Source organism: Amphiura filiformis, chromosome 3 (assembly GCF_039555335.1).
Source record: "Amphiura filiformis chromosome 3, Afil_fr2py, whole genome shotgun sequence".
Taxonomy (NCBI): Eukaryota; Metazoa; Echinodermata; class Ophiuroidea; order Amphilepidida; family Amphiuridae; genus Amphiura; species Amphiura filiformis.
This window is the reverse complement of record NC_092630.1, coordinates 30,473,257-30,493,754: the sequence shown is the minus strand read 5'-3', so window position 1 is coordinate 30,493,754 and position 20,498 is coordinate 30,473,257. Positions and strand designations below refer to the sequence as shown.

At 37.4% G+C, this 20,498-nt stretch overlaps 1 protein-coding gene across 1 annotated transcript in view; it reads left to right on the top strand.

The window, feature by feature from the left end:
* LOC140148344 (leucine-rich repeat serine/threonine-protein kinase 2-like) overlaps positions 1-20,234 on the top strand; it is a 169,604-nt gene extending 149,370 nt beyond the window's left edge. The window contains exons 59-68 of the mRNA XM_072170267.1: positions 21-122; positions 4,192-4,308; positions 5,484-5,662; positions 6,679-6,778; positions 8,257-8,453; positions 11,849-11,983; positions 12,540-12,727; positions 13,690-13,776; positions 15,930-16,063; positions 19,907-20,234. Of these exons, the coding sequence (XP_072026368.1) occupies positions 21-122; positions 4,192-4,308; positions 5,484-5,662; positions 6,679-6,778; positions 8,257-8,453; positions 11,849-11,983; positions 12,540-12,727; positions 13,690-13,776; positions 15,930-16,063; positions 19,907-19,981 (1,314 nt within the window). The 3' untranslated portion in view covers positions 19,982-20,234. The remainder of the gene's footprint in view (positions 1-20; positions 123-4,191; positions 4,309-5,483; positions 5,663-6,678; positions 6,779-8,256; positions 8,454-11,848; positions 11,984-12,539; positions 12,728-13,689; positions 13,777-15,929; positions 16,064-19,906) is intronic.
* Positions 20,235-20,498: the final 264 nt, after the last annotated feature.

Below are 20,498 nucleotides of genomic sequence, written 5' to 3'. Positions count from 1 at the left end.
TAATTTATATCCTATTACAGGCTGAGCAGGTACGCAAGTGGTTATCATCCCCAGATCTGATCAGTCTGAAGAAAACCTACCCACTGGTGAATGACATCAATGTAGAATCATCTACAGTCAGGGTAAGATGGAGGCTTATTGAGTAATAGATTAATTAATGTCAAAATACTAATTAAAGATTAATATCAGATTAAAGGGACATGTAGTGATATTCTGCACAAAAGTATTGTGATTAACTTTTCCAAAAATAGGTCAGTCAACAAGCATAAAATTAACTGGACTTAGCTGTGGTCTAAGACCACGAACACAGCCGTGTTGTGACCCCTAATGACCTTTGACTTCAAAATATATGAAAAAGCCCATATACATTGGCTAATGTCAATGCATGGGTGCACGTGGCACCACTTTGCTATGTTATTTGTGGCAGAAGGGGCATTTTGAAAGGTTTTTCGTCTCAGACCAGAAGTGACCCCTTAATGACCTTTGACCCCAAATAAACAAATACCATGACCTTTGACCCCAAATAAACAAATACCACATATGAATTGGTTAACCACAATTCATGTGTGAACATACCGTTACTGTCCTATGTTCTTCTTAGCAAATAAAATTTTTTGAAGGTTTTTCGTTTTATACCGGAAGTGACCCCTTAATGACCTTTGACCCCAAATCTGTGAGGACCCCATAGACACTGGGTAATAACAATGCATGTGTGAAAGTGGTGTCACTGTTCTACGTAATTTGTGGGAGAAGAAGCATTTTAAAGGTATTTCGTTCTATACCGGAAGTGGCCCTTAATGACCTTAAATTAAAAAATACCACATATACACAGGGTAACTACAATTTATGTGTGAACATACCGTTACTGTCCTGTTTTTCTTAGCAAATAAACATTTTTGAAGGTTTTTCGTTTTATACTGGAAGTGACCCCTTAATGACCTTTGACACCAAATTTATGAGGACCCCGTAGCCACTGGGTAATAACAATGCATGTGTGCAATTGGTGTCACTGTCCTACGTAATCTGTAGGAGAAGAAGCATTTTGAGTTGAAATCACGTTTTTGACCCCTATGACCCCTGCGTGACCTTTGACCCCACGAGTTTCATATGACATGTAGGGGCATGGTCAATGATGGTTGTGACCAAGTTAGGTCATTATTATGTTTTCAGAATCTTGCTTCCTATACCTCTCCACACAATTTAAAATGTCAAAAAAATAGCATATTGGATCCATTTTGCATCCAATTTTAGCGCCACCTGGATGCCAATCCCCGTGATTTTTGAAATAGCCGATTTACCGCCAATTTTAACGTGTTGCAATTAGAAACGACCGTATGTGAGACTAACGAACATAAACGCACTGAATGAGACCACTGAGCGATTGAGACCATCAACCCGGAAGCAGACGATCGGTTCATCATGGCGGCTGTGTTGAAAAACACCGGGAGATTTGCGTCTGTTGAAGAAGATGATTTTGAGGCTCTTTTAAAAGCGAAAGATAGTGTGAATACTCAAAGAAGCACACTGGGAGCTGTGGCTATTTTCAGAGCGTACCTGACAGAGAAGGGATTTGACAGTAACTTCGAGGAATTTACCAGAGAAGAACTCGCTGCACGATTAGAGAAATTTTATGTTGAAGTACGTCGAGCGGATGGGAAAGAGTACAAAACTGGATCGCTAATCAACATCAGGGCTTCAATAAATCGCCATCTCAAGAATGAAGGACATGTTATTAATCTGATTTCGAGCCAGTATATGCACAAGCCAATCGTGCATTTGCAGCTCATCAGGTTAAACTCAAACGTGAAGGACTTGGGGATACACAGCACTACGTACCCATTGATGAAAATGACATGACCAAATTATACCAGTCTGGTGTTTTGAATGACGATACTCCAGAAGGATTGCAAAATAAAGTGTGGTTTGAGTTGATGTATTACATCTGTAGACGTGGCCGAGAAAACCTGCGGAAATTATCGAAAGACCACTTTGCTATTGCTGTCGATTCTAACGAGAGACGGTATGTATACCAAAGCAAGGATGAAATGACAAAGAAGATTCGCGGTGAATGCATGAAATCAAGAGTAGATGGTGGGAGAATGTATGGAACTGGAGGAAAAGGGTGTCCTGTTGCATCATTTGAGAAATATATTTCCAAGCTCAATCCTAACAACAATTCACTGTTCCAAGCACCGTTGAGATCTACACCATCAAATAGTGACAAACCTTGGTACAAAAATGCCCCAGTAGGTGAGAAAACCCTTGGTTCATTTATGTCGAAGCTTTAGCTAGCCGATCTTTCACGACGTTACACAAATCATAGTCTACGATCGACATGTATTACACGTTTACTTCTTGATGAAAGTGGATTCGATGCCAGAGATATCTGCAATGTGACAGGCCACCAGAATGAAAGTAGCCTCACGGTCGTATGTTGGTCGCCCAAATGATGCAAAAAACAAAAGCTGTCGGATGCTCTGTCAAATTCAATTGGAAATCATCCTCAAACGCCACAAGATGTAGCACCAGTAGCAGTATCTCAGCCGCCTCTTAGTCCCATCTTAAGTAATTCTCAGTACGAAGAACTTACAGTGTGCCAAACGCACTTTTCGCAGTCGCCATCGGCACCAATGGCTGTATGGGATCTTAAAGAAGTTCCTAATGTAAGTGGTGCTCCAGCTGAATATGAAATCACTGAACAACATGTTAATACCGGTACTTCTACTACGAGTACTACAATGGCGCATACTGTTTGTAGGCAGTTTCCACAACAGCCCATGCATTTTAATAATTGCGCTGTTACAATCAACTATAATTACGGCAAATAAAAAATGGCTGTATACTTGTACAAAGTTGTTGGTGTTTTGAACTTTGACTGTACCTGTTATGAATTGTTAAATATTTTGAACTTTGAACTTGAATTTTGAACTTTTGAACTTGGAACTTTTGAACTTGGAACATGAATTTTGAACTATTTTGATACTATGGAATAAGGAAAACACTGGAAATCAACTTGGTAAGTGAATTCTTAATTTATTTTCTATTATTTCTAAAAGATTCTGAAAACATAATAATGATAAACAAAATTTATGAGTTTTGAAATGAGTTTTAAAATATTGGACTCGACTTCGTCTCGTCCAATATTTTAAAACTCATAGCTCGACCAATAAATTTGTGCATTGGGTTCAAACCATCCAATTTTATATCAAAATCGGTGTGAGCATGTAAGTGCTAGAGCAAATGTAGTGGTCGGCAGAAAGAAGAAGAAAGAAGAAAGAAAGAACCTGTAAGAAAAAAGACACAGCCATGACTAACGTCACGGCTGTGTAAAAAGAAAAGCATATCATAATAACTTATGCCTTTGGATGAAATAGCTGAAGTAAAGAATGCATAATGTTAATCTGCATACCCTTGTATGGTCTGCCAGCGTACATTATGTTAAGCATGGCTTCAAATTTTACCTTGTGTACATGAACATGGGTTTCTTGTCCCTGTGGACAATAAACTAAACAGGCTCTAAGATCTAATATTTCAAGATGAAAATATTGTTTGTTTCCTGCTTATTCTCAGCAAGGTAATACGCTATACGGATAAGCATTATAAACATGTAAATCATCAGTTAAGTGTGGAAATAGTGTGGGTTTGTGGCTACCAATCACTGAGTGTCCCTTTAAGAACTTTCTTGCCTCCTTAAATTTGATGTTGTTATAATTGTTAATGGGACTCAAATTCCATCAGATGCGTGCTGCAACTGTTGTTGATAATACTATGGATGTCGAAAAGTGTCACAGAGAGCGGACCAAATTGCCGACACATACTGAATTTGTTACATTCAAGATGTCATATGATTCATCACAGGCCTACATCAAATATTTAATTTTATTCAATTCCTTTGTATTCGTTCCTTTGATTAAGTAAGCACAGATGAGATTTGGAACTACCAATGGAATCTATCAAAGGATATCTTACTTAGAGCAGGATACCGTTTAGACTCCCAGAACATCAAGATCATCAAAAAAGAAAACAGTCAACAAAAATGTTACAACTTCTTTCAAAACCAATTAAGCATGGAGAAGACAGTCAGCCAGCCTGATGATGGGAACAGATTATTACTAAACACATTAGCAAGGTTAATTTCGACAGTGTCAGTTGACAGTTTTAAAACTCATCTAATACTGATCTCTTTTGCAGACTTACACACACAGTAAAGAGGAATTCTGTGAAGTATGGTTTGCAGGTGGGGAAAAGACTACCACCATGCTATCGTGGGTGAATCCATTCTGTGCGGATCCAAATGCATCAATTCAGGTGAGTCGAAATTTTTGAATTTAGAAATCAAGAAACTACTTGAAGTATTTTGAGTATTACCTCGGCATTAATCCCCCAAAAAAAAAAAAAAAGAAAGGAGGATAGGGAAGTAATCTAATGGTGGCACCCAACTTCCTAAGATTAAAGTTCATGGGGGCATTCAGCAGTATGTGCACAAAACAAAGAGGTTTGTGGCTAAGTTGCATGTGTGTTTGGTGTAAAATTTGTTAATGTGTTGTGGTTATATGCTAGCAAATGGTACAGGTGCGCTCACAGACTCTCAGTAAGTGCCACAGAGACTGTCACCATGACAGACCTGCCAACCTCCCTCATTTTGAGAGACTGTCCCTCATTTGGGGTTTTCCAAAAGTGAAAAAGAGGGACAGTCCTGCTTTCTGAAAATTTCAGTGATGGCAAATTTAAAGTAAGAACACCAGAAACTATGCAAATTTCACTTTAGAATTTTGCTATAGCATTCTCTTTAGTCTGTTGTGATAAATTTAAACCTGCAAAACCTTCCCTGAATTCTGAAAGTATTGCACACCTCAAGTCTCTCAGTAATTTTGGATTGTTATTTCAGTACCACAGAGACTGCCACAATCAATGACTATTCTTAGTTTTTCCTGGTGAACATGATATTAATATAATTTGATGCTAAAATAGTGTTATGTTAAATTGTGACGTGTCATGTCAAAATCAGACACTTTTGGGCAGGTTATAAATTTTGAGGTTTTTACATATCTTAATATAAAGATATTTTGCTCCATGATGCCATTTTCCCCAATGAAATCAGACATTCCTAAGCGAAGATGATGAGTTCTTAAGTTATGGTAATATAAAATTGGAAATTGAGATATCGGCCTTTAAAAATATTATTGACAATGTTGAGAGTAGGAATTACCTTGAAAAATGTCTCAATAAATATAAGATGCCAGTTATATTCCAGTCTGAAACTATCAGACAATATTTTTAACATTAATAATATCACAAATTCGCAACAAACCCAAATTGTGAAAAAATCACCCAGGGCAGATTTTTGGCTATTTCTCCATTTACGATCCTGCCCAAAAGTGTCTGCTTTTGACATGACACTTCACAATTATGTGACAAAAGTCATGCATTTAATGTCATATTGGCACCAATCTGACTCTTTATCTTCATTATTTTGATTTCAGGGCATGGTGTTCAGCAAGGGACGGGCATTGAGCATTGTAGCAATAGGACAAGCATTCATACTAGCAGGGACACAAAGTGGACACATATGTGTGTGTGATGTGTCAGCCAAACCATATGGTTTATTTCACTGTATGCCGGCATTGGAAGATGCAATACTCAGCCTAGTCTTTCTGCAGAAGTAAGCTTAACTTTACTCGCTTTGGTGAATTTGTGACCAGCTCCAACAAAATCCGGAACAAGTCGCGAGACATGTTTTTGAGTTATAGGCCTTTTAAAGATGACTCTCCCATAAAAAATGAAATGAAATGAATTCTTAATTTCATGGTATTTGATTGTGGGACTAAGTGGACTTTTAAATCCTTGACAGTACTTATTAAAAAGAGGTTTATGCAATCAATAAATAACATTTGAACTAGATATGTTGGAATATTTCAGATTAGTACCCATCATGATCATTTTTATATTTTTTTATAGTCTGCTGTCATTTCTAATGCATCAGCAGCATGGAGGACTTGATATGTCTTTGTTCAGCACAATGTGGCAAACAACTGCATCAAGTGTCGCTGATTGTGGTCATTGGAGTATGCAACAGCCTGAAATTTTGTTTACTAAATCTTTTCATGAAGTAGTCAATAAAAATATTGATACAAATCAGGATGAAGGATTTGGTTTGTTTTTTCAGTACAATGTTGCAAATAACTGCATCAAGTGTCGCTGATTGTGGTCATTGGAGCAAGCAACAGCCTGAAATTTTGTTTACTAAATCTTTTCATGAAGTAGTCAATGAAAATATTGATATAAATCAAGATGAAGGGTTTAGTTTGGTTTTTAAGTACAATAGCGTAATCCTTGTACACTGGCCATGACTTGTGCTGAAAATGTGAGTGATATCATGATTTGTTAGAATTTTTCTAAGAAACTTCTGAAGATTAGGCCTATACAGTATATTTAATGTGTACTTAATTAATTACTTTACTGAAATAAAAAATTATTTGTTGCAATAAGCATATTTCAGGTTGGACAGGCGTATTGCATTGTGGAACTGAGGCCCAACCAATTATGGTACAAATCCGATTTCAGTTTCTTTGCTTCCCCCGGCACACATTGGTGATACTGTACTCACAGCAAGTAGTTGAAACTATACATTGTTATTTTATGTACTTTTTATTGTTATATTTTTTGTAATACCAACAGTGAAGAAAAGCAGCAAAAGTCCAAGCCAGATGGTGGGATGGTACTAGCTGGTTTGGCCAATGGCAAACTGGCAATATACAGCTATGATACCTTGCGAACGGTAAGAATGCAACTTTTCAGTAAAGCCAAGAAAAATTGTTCGTGACAGCTCTCAAGTCTGAAGGTTCCCTTGTCCGAAGGCTCCTTAGTCCGAAGGTTCACTAGTCCGAACACATAATTTACCATTTGCTAGTCCGAATTCTGAAAAAGGTTTGCTAGTCCGAATATCGGGTTCTCTAGTACGAAGGTTCTCTAGTCCGAACATAGAATAAGGCTTGCTAAACCTAACCCTAACACTAACCCTAACACTAACCCAAACCTTATCATCATCATCATCAACCAAAACCCTAACCCTAACCCTTATACTATATTCGGACTAGAGAACCTTTGAATTAGCAAACTTAATTTGGTTTTCTGACTGGCGACCCTTCGGACCAGAGAGAAGTCACGAAATTGTTTGTATATCCACACTACCTCTCCAAGACATACAGAGGGTCAGTTTGTGTGATCGTACCCAAAGCTTGCACATTAATCCTAATAAGCTACACCAGTAAAAGCAAAATTTGTGATTGGTTTTTCAAGTTTGTGAATTTAAAAGAAGACTTTCTATTGCTTGATTTTTACTTTCAGTGAGTTATATTCCGTAAATTTTACTTGTAATAAATTAAAAATCTCAAGCACCTTGTGTGTATGATAAACTTAATATATAAGTTTTTGAATGGAAATTCTTTGAAAATGTAATGTTCTTTTCATGTGTATGGTCCATCACTTAGTGGTATTCTCACGGTGGTACTCTTGAAAATCTAATAAATTATTGAAATTCAAATTGATACCTTCAATGCTTTAAGTTGAATTATTTAGTGGAAGGATTTGTGTGTGTGGGGGGGGGGTGCAAGTCATGCTTTCCCACTTTTCAATTGCTCTCAACAAGTCTTACTGCAATTAATTTTGTGAAGTAAAACCTTTAAATCTGGCGATATTAATTTAGCTTGCTTCCAAATTTATGGGATGAAATGTCACTCAAAATTAGTGAAATTACATTCCTTTGCAAATTTAGAAAAAATAAAAAAAACTTACTTTAGAGTATGTTGTGACAAGATTAGAACTGATATAATCACCAAACTTGCAACCACAACAGCAACAGCAACATCAACAATAAACAAACAAACTACCGTATTTCGTAAAATAGTCGCCCCCCAAATAAACGCCCCCCACCACTTTTTTCAACCAAGATGTTTCAAAAATGCAGATATTTCCATGCTATCTTGTGTAGTAAGCTTACCAAGTTGCCCACATGGTCGATAATAGCGTCACTTTTTGGAAACCCGGAAGTGAAACCGGAAGTGAACCAGAAGTCAGTGTTTCTAGTTCATAGTTCATCATTTTAGCATGTGTTTTAAGTTTACCTAATGATTTTAACGTGAATTATCATTCTAAAATTGACCTTGAATAAACGCCCCCCTTGGGAAAATGTAACACCCTGGGGGCGTTTATTTGACGAAATACGGTAGTTATCAATTGTCCTATCATTCTTAACAGGGCACGGATTGCTGGCCAGAGAGAGTAGTGGAGCTTGGTACATTATGGGAACCACTCAAATGCATGTGTCTCTCCCATAAGAGACTGTACATGGCTTCAGGTGGTCAGCTCATCGCTGTTGATACGGATGACCTGCTGGATGATTTTGAGACTTCTACTGAGAGTGCTGAATTGGGCTGCTTGGGACTGGGAGAAAAGTAAGACAAGAGAATTGCGCCCAAAAGCTTTCCATAACACCAGGGTGATGTGAAGAAAATGCAGAGAGCTTGACACTGCCTGCTCTCATTTTTGTGTGTGCAATGTGGAGGGGAATCAGTGTACCCTTAGATTGTTTTCAGGTGGTGGTCGCCGTGCATCTTCTAAATTCAGTAAATTTTCATCGTCAACCGTGTAATTGAATGGGATTATTTTGAAATTTTAAAACGCTTGAAATATCACAAACAAATAGGCCTATGTTAATAAATAATATAAATACAAGCTAAAACCGTTGGGGTTCGATAATGAACCCCACAAAACTAACCAAGTATATGGAAAATGCCATACGGCCAGGCGGTTTCACAAGTTGCCGGCTCTATCATGCCACTCGCCGCCTGGATTGTTTTATCATCCCTTTGCCAAAGGTAAAAGAGTGCATGCTTGTTTTCAATATACTGTGTTAAATGTATTGTGTTGTTACTGCATGCAAGCAACTGGACTTTTTTCTGCTGATTAGGTAAATATGTGTTTGTTGTAAAGCTCCTCATGAGTTTTCTCCACTGCCCGAAGCACAATATTCTGTATTTTGCTCTCATTTGTTCAATGTTCTTATTAGCTGAAATGAACTTATATACAGGCTGAGTCAAAAAGAAGTAAACTCATGTTTGAGGGGCTATAACTCGAGATCTATAAAGAATCTGCTAAAAATGAAAATACCACTGGAAAGAGCACATTCTACACGTGTAAATAAAAAAAGAATTGTTGCAATTGCTCACAGCAAACTCAAGTTATACTCATTTGAATACAACCACCCATTTTTGTAGCTGCACATGGTTTCACTTCCCAAGTAGGGGCCTACCTATTATATTGATTGGTAAGGCGCGATATCCAAATGCAAATAAAGTTCTGTGGCAGGTATGATTTCTATCAATAATTCCTACATGTTAAAGGGCTCTTTTCAATATGAAGTTTACCTCATTGCACTACATTATAATAAAACGGGCCAAATGTCAACATGGCACCACAATTTACCGCACGGGAGCGCACGTTTCTGTCGACGAAGTATTATGAAACTAAGAGTCCCACGGAAGTTCAGCGTCTTTTTCGTCTCCAATTTCCTACAGCTAAACGGGTTTCATGTAAGGGAGCAGTATATACAGGCCCGTCGCCATGGGGAGGGTGTAGGGGGTGCGACACCCCCCTGACGGTCCCTAAAAAAGGGAAAAAAGAAAGAAAGGAAGAAAGAAAGGGAGAGAGAAGGGGAAGAAAGAGGGGAGAGATGGAGAGAGAGAGAGGAGGAGGAGAGGTGCATGTTCATAATATAGGCCCTATTGGGCCGGTATATGGGGCCTACAATGATGTTGGCCAGGCGCGTTGAGGTGATGTGCACAAAGAACTAATGATTTTGCAAGATCGACAAAATCTTGTGCGCATCCCATGACGGCCTCCGAACCGCGCCCTTCATCAGCACCAATGGAGATAGCCATGGGCATAGACATAGATCCCAGGCGAATGGGGGACAAATCCCCCAAAATGGTCCATACAATCACCCCAACATGTTGACACCGCCACCTGTATTGTGGGTTTCTGATATATCCACAGTGTGTGATATTATTGCTGCTTCAAATTAACCTGATATTTGGCTATATAAACCTAAAAAGTTAAAAATTTTGCGCGCTTAGCGCGAACTTATTCCACTTTTGAACCGTACTTCACCAGTTTAGTTTAAAAGTGCTAAATTTTTCGCGCATTTGTGCAATAAACTGATTTTGTAACCAAAAGGTGCTGGATTCACTTCAAGAAATATTTTTCTCGCCCATGTTAAAAGAAATATCGACAGGCAGGGTGGCAAGTCAGTCCCTCCCTGCTCAGTCGATAGAAATGTTGAGACAAAATTAACGATTTGCATCTCCCTTTTGTTCTGTTTTAGACCCGAAATTAGGCCCATTTTGGAACATTTAGTATTAAAATGCCAAAATTGCCACGCGCTTTGCGCGCATTTATTTTAGCAAACCCATTCTGTGAGTAGATCTGCGAGTCGCCCCATTGGAAATTCCTTCTTTTTTTATTCTGACGTTTGGAATAAGCATAAAGCTCACAAGCTGGATCAAAACACCGGGACTAAATTAATCAAAAGTTGTAAAGGCCTATAATTTGCATCTTCCTTCAGCGATTTTAGGACACATTGTCCTCATTGTGTTGTTTTAACATTGAAATTGCAATTTAGCGCGCATTATCCCAGTAATGTTCTTTTAGTAGCAGATCAGCGGGACAATTAAAATTTAGCCCCCTGGACCGGTGACTCCGGTACATTCCCCTTTGAATTTTAGCATTAAAGTAGCAAATTTTCACGCGCTACGCGCGCAATTTATCAATATTTGGTTCACTTAGTTTCCCGGTAAAGGAATTCTGGGGACAGCTTGGAAAAACTTGGGTTACAGTTGTGGGGGAGGATGGGTAAGGGGTGTCAGGGAAAGGGGTAGCAATCATGTTGCGCAGGTGCCAGCAATAGGTAAATCAGGCTACAGGCCGATACCAGCAAAAAAAAAATTCTCGACACACCCCTGAGAAAATGGTCTAGCGACGGCCCTGAGTATATAACAATGTGAACAAGCTCAATGTGCATGGGACACTAAGTAACAGACAGCCGGAAGATTCAGGCAGACCACGAACTGCTAGATCACAAATGAACATTGCTAGAGTTAGACATGCGTTACAGCAAGACCAAAGATCAGCTCAATCCTTTACCCAACATTCCCCAATCAAGCTTCTGCTGGATCATTCATAAAGACTTGAATTGGTATCCCTACAAATTATAGTAGCGTCATGGACTTTGTTGAATATTATTTAAAAGCAAAAGTTGTCTTTTCAACAATAAATCCTGTTAGCACTTTGCTGATTCGTCGAAATTGAAATGGATGAAAATCAATCAGCCGTGTGCAGCTACAAAAAAAGGTGGTTGTATTCAAATGAGTATAACTTTAGTTTGGTATGAGCAATTGCAACAATTCTTTTTTTTATTTAGACGTGTAGAATTTGCTCTTTCCAGTGGTATTTTTATTTTTAGCAGATTTCTTGCAGATCTCGAGTTACATCCCCTCAAACATGAGTTTACTTCTTTTTTACTCATCCTGTAACTCGTATCTGTAAGCTTCATACTTCCAAAAGTATCGTATCAGACACTTTGCTTGGAAAAGTACTTTAAACTTCTATTTTGCGTGCTGACATAGAAACCTTGTCTTCTATACTTGCAAAAGGTTTGTTCAGTTTTAGCCTTCACCAACACCTGCCGAGTATACATTATTTGGTTCCCAGGAGTGATAGGTTAAGGTTAATGCCTGTGTTTATACTTCGTATTCCTGAAGACTAAGACTTAGAATGTTGGTACTTTCTGCAGGAAACCTAAGATGATCAAATGTCTAGCGGTTGGCAAGTCAATCTGGTTGTGTCGACGTAATAGTACGGTGGTGGAGATCTGGGACACAAATCTGAAGAAACTCAAAACTACTATGGATATCTACCCAAAGATCACGTAAGTATTGGCTTGTGTTTCTCTAGTGTGGTTTTCACGCACTGTTATTTTTTTAGTAATCACATACTGTGTTTCTATACTGATCTGGAGGACTATGGATATCTTCTTAAAAATCACATAACTGTTGACTTGCAGTTTTAGGTTTATTTTCACTATATTATTTCAGTAATGAATTCCATGAGGTCTCCATGCCCTATAATGAGCACAGTACACAAGCAGAGGTACAAAGCGCCAACAGCGATTGACTATGGCTTTAACTAGAGCCATGTATAATTTCATTTTTAGGTCGTCCGAAGGAAAAGACCTTATGGCATCACGAGTCGTGTGTCTGTCCATCGGTGTGTCTGTCAACAATTATGAACAGTTCAAATCCTATTGCAACCAAGCTTGGGTCATAGCTGCACCATGGAAACCCTCATCTATTGGTGGTGTTCAAGGTCATATACTCATGAGGTCATTTGAGGTCAACTTGTAAATAGGCTGAAAATACAAAATCTGGTTGCACATGGCTTTAACTAGAGCCATGTATAATTTCCTTTTTTATTTTTGTTTACAGAGAGGTAGAGCCTGGATGTAGTGTGTTTAATTGCTGTATTAAGTCTTTACTGCTGGCTGGTCCTAACATATGGCTTGGTACTGCAGGTGGCCATCTCATTATGATAGATACTAATACACACCAAGCAGTGGCCGTGATGCGTAGATACAATGAAGATGTCAGAACCATTGTAGCTGTGTCTGCACCAGGTAATGCGTGTAGGGTGGGAGGGCATTTGTAAACTAAATCAATGACACACATGATGTAAAATCAAACGAGCCCAATCTTAAGTTTACACACCTTCAACCGAGGACACACTTCCAACCGTGGACGTCCACGGTTCCTAAGGGGTGCAGTATGATGAAAATAACATAAAAAGGCTATTTAGAGCACAATCGTATCGCGACCTCTCTTGTAGGTATGGGGTATGTCCCCGATTGGATAGTACCATGTATGTCCACGGTAAGGCGACTCACTGCTGAAACTTGGTGACCTCGGTTGGTGGTTACACAATATCAGTCCTCGTTTGGAGGCGCTTACTGGCAGGGGTGTTTGCCAGTAGACACAGCAGAACCATGAATATATATGGTTCCTGGGCGATTACTAAATCAATAAAAATGTGGTAAAAAAGTTTAACAATCCACATCAAGAAGAACAAAAGTCAAATGTGTGCCTGCAGCTGGATCAGTGCCATAGCAGCATATCAACACTGGGATGCACATGCCCCCCCATCGATTTGAAAATTTAGAACATCCCATTTGAATATTGCCCAAAAGTGCTGTGTGCCCCTAATCAAGCATGGTGCCCTCCATCATGGTCGGTGCTCCCCCCTCCCTCCATAGGATGACTCACGCTACGCCACTGATCTGGATATGAAAAGTGGTGCGTTGCTGTCCACATCGATAAATACTAAAGCGTTTTGAAATTATCTGCAAAGGCTGTTATTGTAGATAAGCAGTTTTCAAACAGTTCTATTTGACATTATAAAAATACTTAAAAAGACACATGCATCCCAGGTTGAAGACCAAGACAGGTATGTATCTGTCTGTGTCTATGTGTCTCTGCATTTGTGTTCAAAAGCCTAGACATGGGTATTTACATAAACTGTATTGGAGTACAAAAAGTAGAATGAACTGATTTGTATTTTGAGATGTATTCTTTGTGGTTTCAGCTCATGGCAAGGAGAGTGGCAGTGGCAATGTTATTGTTACATCTGGAATGGGCTTTGTAAGAAGACCAGGATTTGATGAGCATACTGGTAAGATGCCCTGAATAATTTTGAGTTTGTAAGCAATAACTAGATCGTTTGGGGACCTTTATTAAAATGCAAGTTTTTTGTTTAAGGGGTACTACACCCCTTGATCAATTTTGTGACTAATTTTGCATTTTGCTCAACAAATAACTACACACTGGTTACAGAAGTTATGTATATTATATATATTCCTGAAATTTCAGTGATTCAAGACAAGTGGTTCATTATATATGTTAAGAAATGAGGTACATTCTAGCAATGCCTCTTTTCTTATCATAAATAACGTACCGCTTGTCTCGAGTCACTGAAATTCCAGTGTAGTAACTAGATGCCTTACCCCTATAATATACATAACTTTTTTAACCAGTGTGTAATTATTTTTTGAGAAAAATGCAAAAATAGTCACAAATTTATCAAGGGGTGTAGTACCCCCCCCCCCCCTTTAATCATTTCATTGTCAGTCTATCAGGTCTGTCAAAACTGACAAATATTTTGAAGATCCAACAGCTGAGATATATTGAATATGTATGAATTTCTGATAGAGCAATTTATCTGTACTTTAGTCTCAAGAGAAGATCCTAGATGTGACCAGGGACCTTGTATGGAGGGACTGGAAACGCCTTCCATCCATTGTACCATGCGAGTTGCTGGTTTACAAATTATCCTCAGTTGAGCAAGCATGAATAATATGTTGATCAATAGACCCTAGTATGAATCCAAGCACAGTTACAACACTGCGCTTGGCTTGTCTTGTACATTCTTGAAATGAGCCTACATGTTTGCTAGTATAATGACAGACTCTAGAAATGCCAACATAAATCTTCAAAGAACATCATCTTAAGAATTATTTCAGTATCGAATCAGTAGGAATACTAAGCGTACGGTGTACACATTCCAGAAAAAATATAATTTTGTTTGTTCTAGCATTCTGTATCTCCACAAAATTATCACATTTTGTCTCCAAAATCCTATGTAAATGATTCTCGATGCTACACAGAAATTATTTTCGACAAAGGATAGACATTTTACACAATTTGTCATAACTTAAAAAGATATTGGAATACTTTGATGTGTTTTTGATATTTTGTAGAGCAACATGAGTAAATAATAAAATTCAAACATCGCGCCTCGGCACAACTCGCATACAATCGAAGGTCGTGAAAGATAATCTGATAACAATAGCTTGACAATAGCTATCAATAATCCCGTTTCCAGTCCCTTTATACACGGTCCCTGATGTGACTCAGGTTGTAACCATCTTCATCCCTGTTCTTAGCTTCCCCATGATTCTTGTTGGTAATGAATCAAGTGGAACCTTGCGTTCATTACAAATTTCAATTCTATAATATGTGACGTGTCATGTCAAAAGGAGACACTTTTGGGCAGGATCGTTAATGGGGGTCATTTTTTTTACAATTTGGGTTTGTTGGGAATTTGCAATGTTATTAATGTTTGAAATATTGTCTGATAGTTTCAGACCGGAATGTAACTGGCATCTGGTATTTTTTGAGAAATTTTTCAAGGTAATTCCTACTCTCAACATTGTCAATAATATTTTCAAAAGCCAATATCTCAATTTCCAATTTTATACCATAACTTATGAACTCAATATCTTCGCTTAGGAATGTTCGATTTCATTGGGGAAAACGGCGTTGTAGAGCAAAATATCTCTTTATTTAAGATATGTAAAAACCTCAAAATTGATAACCTGCCCTAAAGTGTCTCCTTTTGACATGACACATCACATATGTGACACAATCTGCTCTATGGGGCCAAAGGAGGCATTTTTGACAATTGAGTTACTGTAATTATCACCATATATAAACATTAGGCTATCGTATACTGAAAACATTAAAGGTCTAGCATACTTGGTTCTAAAGTTATGAAGTTTTGTGATGTGTATTTTCTTAAGTATTTTATTGTTTTTTTCACTCCATATTTTTGCCTTTATATCTCAATTTCAAATTTGCCGCCTTTGGCCCTCATGGACCAGATCGTGTCACATATGTATTATGTAATTTGTATGAGATGCCTGATGTGATGAACTTGCTGGTAAGGAAAGGTCACAGGTCATGACATCCATTACAGTGACACTGTTCTAACTATTTGTTACACAAGTTTTTACAAATGCTGCTTTTCTCAATTTCTCTTCATATTAGATGAACACTACAGTCATGTGATGATATGGGATGCCGACATCAAAGCACAGGTCAGACACATGCAAATCAGCGACAGCGCACGCAGACGCACCACAAATTCTGGCAGCGTATCCGGTAGCAGCGGATGGAAGAAGGTTCAGCACACATTCCGTCTTTTGCATGCGTTTAAAGCCCATTGATCAAAGTCAGTATTAGATTTGGTTGGTTTAATGCCGGGCCGTATTGTATGCTTCTGTGAGATTTTGGCCCAAAATTATGCTACTGGAGCAGCTGCTCCAGGAACAGTTGCTCCAGGAGCATTCTCCTGGAGCATGAATAATCTGGAGTAATATTCTCCAGCATATAACAAATATGCCCCTGGAGCTGTGTGCATTCAAAACATGCTCCTGGAGCATGTTGGACTTAGAATATTACTCCAGATTATTTATGCTCCAGGAGCATGCTCCTGGAGCATAATTTTGGGCCAAAATCGTACACACTGTCGCAACAAGTATAGTGTTTTTTCAGTGGTGTATGTCACTGAAAAAAGGCTACATTCTTCCCAGGGACTGTTTCAGAAAACATGTCTTTATGGGAGATGTCAAAATACCAATTTAAGATCACTTTCAGGATTTCAGTTTGATAAAGCACACAAGTTGTGTACTAATTATAAATAAAAATCAAATGTATTCATCTGCTTTAAACAACTCAAGCCTTATATAAAAATTGTGAGACAAGTGTTTTTATATAATGTAAATTTAAATTGATGTTTTTTAATTATTTTGCTCTTCCAAATAAAGGGATTTTGTATATCTTATAGTACTGATCCTTAGATTGGGTCTCTTATGTGAGCATGCAGCCAAACAGCCAAAACTGATATTGAAACCATTGGGATTTTTATGTTGTGTTACGCATGGGTGTTGGCAGTCTTGTAGCTATTGAGTGTGCTGTGTGATTAATATTATGTTCATTACACTGAGGAATACATTGCAGACACAATCAATTTTTGCACAATCAATTTTTTGCGCTTTGCCCATTAGGAATCGTTTCACTTGTTTTTGAATTCACGGTTCTAACCTTCCTCATATTGACCAATACACAAAAGGAATAAATTTGTGCATTGTTAATTCAGTAGCAAGGTTGAACATAAAAAGCGCAAAAAAATAAAATATTCTTCAAAATTTTACACTTGTAAAACACAGTATACTCTTTCTGTGAAGTGTTTGGCAGTATTCTTGTGAGTTTTTGTTCCTAGCATTTTTCAGTGGGTCATTTCTGGCAAATTGCTTTCAGAAGTGTATTTTTTGGATCATTTCTCTGAAAGTGTGTGCAAGATAAGCTGAACACTGTACATGAAAAAAAAAAAAAAATTAGTCCTTCTCAAGTTGAGATGACTACTGGAACAAAGTTGTTTTTTTTTTTATTGTAAATGATTACCTCAGGGTTCACAGGTTTTTGCCCCAGGTGATAAAAAAAAAATCACAATTTTAATCATGTTTTTTACCACTTAGAAAAACAGATTTACCGGGAAAATGTCTACGGTCTGGTGCCGTATTCCATGGAATATGGCACCAGAATGTACATATTTCCTGTATTTCATGAACAAAAAGGGGGTAACTAATAGTATCCTATATAGTTTTCTCTTTGTAGACTCAATACTCATATTTCCTATTATGCTGTATCCTATGCTTTTCCCGTAGTTAGACTATACTGTTACTGGCTGAGAATAAAGACATATTGCATCATCATTTTTTTAAATAAACATGTTCGCAATATGAACAAGAAAATGATTTCACAGAGGAAATAATGAAATGGTTATTTTTCAAATACATTTTATCTATGTAAATGTTTGGACTGTACAATCATCTTTGATACTGATTTTTTTAAAGATATCAATGTTTTATTTTATATATTTGTCAAAAATAATTTTGTAATTAAACATCAACATAACAGTTAACACAAATCCCTCTTAAGGGGGTACTACACCCCTGCCTAATTTTGTGCCTATTTTTGCATTTTTCTCAAAAATTATAGTGCATTGGTGACAAGTAAGATATGTATATAACAGGGGCAAGGACTACAACTACTGCACTGGAAATTTTATTTCAGCACAGACAACAGTTATGGAGTTACAGTTAAAAATGAGGGAAAACCAATATTTGATCAATAAATCAATAACTATTTGCCTTGAGTTGCTAAATTTTCAGTGCAGTAGTTGTAGTCTTCGCCACTATATTAATATACCCATCTTACCTGTCACCAATGCGCTATAATTTTTGAGAAAAATGCAAAAATAGGCACAAAATTGGCCAGGCGGGGTGTAGTACCCCTTAAGTAACACATGTAACATATTTTTATAGACTTCAAAGTGTGTGCTATGATAATACACAACGACAGTAAGTTTTTGCAATATTTCTCTTTATTGTTAATAGCCAGAAATGTATTGAGTTGATTTTACTGTGTGACATTATGTGCCTGTAGTCTATCCTTTATGTAAACAACCACTAAATTAGCCTATTGTAAACACTTCATTGAGGGATTAGACAGCTTTATTCCACAAGCTGTATAATCCCTGTCTTGATACAAGGCTAACTCTGATTACTAGTATATCCTTCGTGTAAGCCTACACAGAGTTAGTCTATTGTCAAGACTTCATTGAGGTATTAGATAGCTTTATTCCACAAGCTGTATAATCGCTGTCTTGATACACAAGGCTAATGATTACTTGAAGGTATTGTCATCACTTTACTCTTCTTTTAGTTATTCCTATTGTCATCTCCAGATCATTTGCCAATAAACGTAGGACCAGTATTAGCACTAGATTATGACCCTGAGGCTAAAAAAAATGTTTGGTTACCCTCAACCGACCAACCCAAAAAATTGGAAATCTTGGGTCAGGTTTTTTTTTGTGTGTTTTTTTTTCAATCACTTTTTTAGAAGAAACCTTAAATTTGGACAGAATCAAGGACTTTTATATTTGTTATTCACTTATTTTTTTTATTAAATGCATATTTGATTGAAAACAAGATGTATTTCCATTTAAATCCAGTCCAAAAACACACAATATTTTTACCATAAAATGATCAAGCATTTGTCAATACTAGCCTTTTCAAAATAGAGGAAAAATCGAGGAAGAGTCCATGAAAAAAAAAAAAAAAAGCGGATCGTCCCTACCGACCCTCCAAATTTTTGTCTCAGAAGGGCAACCAAACAAATTTTATTTTGGCCTAATCAGGTGGATTTGCATGGCTTTTATCATTTAATCACAGAAAATGATCAAAAGTGTGATTTTAGCTAGTATTTAATTATGTCATGGTATTTTTGTAGTTTTATACGCTAGTCTGTCTTTGTTTCTTTGTATCAATGTAGTTCTTGCTATAGTGACAATCGTGATGTGATGTTTTTCTAACAGTAAAGCTGAATTTATACTCGATCGCTTTTGCAGAAAAGCGATTTTCATGCATGCTCAGTGTTTACTTACATTTCCAGAGCGTCAAGCCGATCAATCGATTCAAATCGCCGAGGCAAAAACGACGTCTCAACTTCCCAGCGATATCGCTTGACACGTGAATGCGTCAATCAATCAATCAACTGGATCTATTATTTTGCTAATTAATTTACCTCTCTCGATTATTAACTTTTGATAATGAATTAATTCAAAGCAATAATTATTAACAGCAACTGATGTTTTAAAAATGTATTTTGAGGCATTTAGAATATTTAATTGTCGTCTGCAATCGCTATCGCCGTGATAAGTATAAATGCAAAAGCGAAGAGCGATGCATCGCAAAATTCAGCGATTGTCCAATCGCTTTTCAAAAGCGTTTTATCGCAATCGCTCGGCGATCGAGTATAAATTCAGCTTTACACCAAAGTAGTACTTAAATTTTTCCAAGCCTGCAAGTTGTTGTTAAGTAAAATGGCCATGACCTGGCTAGCTTTATGAAGCAACACAGAAACTCACTGAACCTTATAATATACAATTACACCCAAAGCAGGGCAGCGTGTGGATCGTAGACAGAGTGCTATGGAAGGCGCTGCAGTCGGCTAGAGGGAACCCGGAGATATTATAGTGCTAGGCTGTGCCAGTCACCTGGATAAAAAGAAGAACAATACTGGAATAATGGACAAAAGGAGAATAACAATAAGTGGAGCAAAGTTGTGTCTCAATAACTACCTTGTATTATTAAGAATTTGAATCATGGTCCTAATCTTTTGTTTCGGGTAGGGGGTCTTAATTTATTGCTACCTTAAGGGCTGGGGTATGAACGTTTGGACAGTATTTATTTTGGGACATCAGAGCACATCAGACATATTGAATTGCATTCTGAATACGAAGAATGTCATTCTGATATCAAATAATTTTGATTTTTGAAATTAGCAATTTAATACACATTTTATGGCAAATCATTAAAATTGATATTTTTGATATTTAACAGTACTTGAAGTAAACTTTATAAATCTGATGATTTATACCTAAAGTGTATGTAGGTGGGATGAAAAGCCGACGATCAATTGAAAATTTTGACCTTCGTATTGAAGATATGGATTTTTCCCCAAAACACCAAAAAAAAAAAAAGGTCTTTTGGG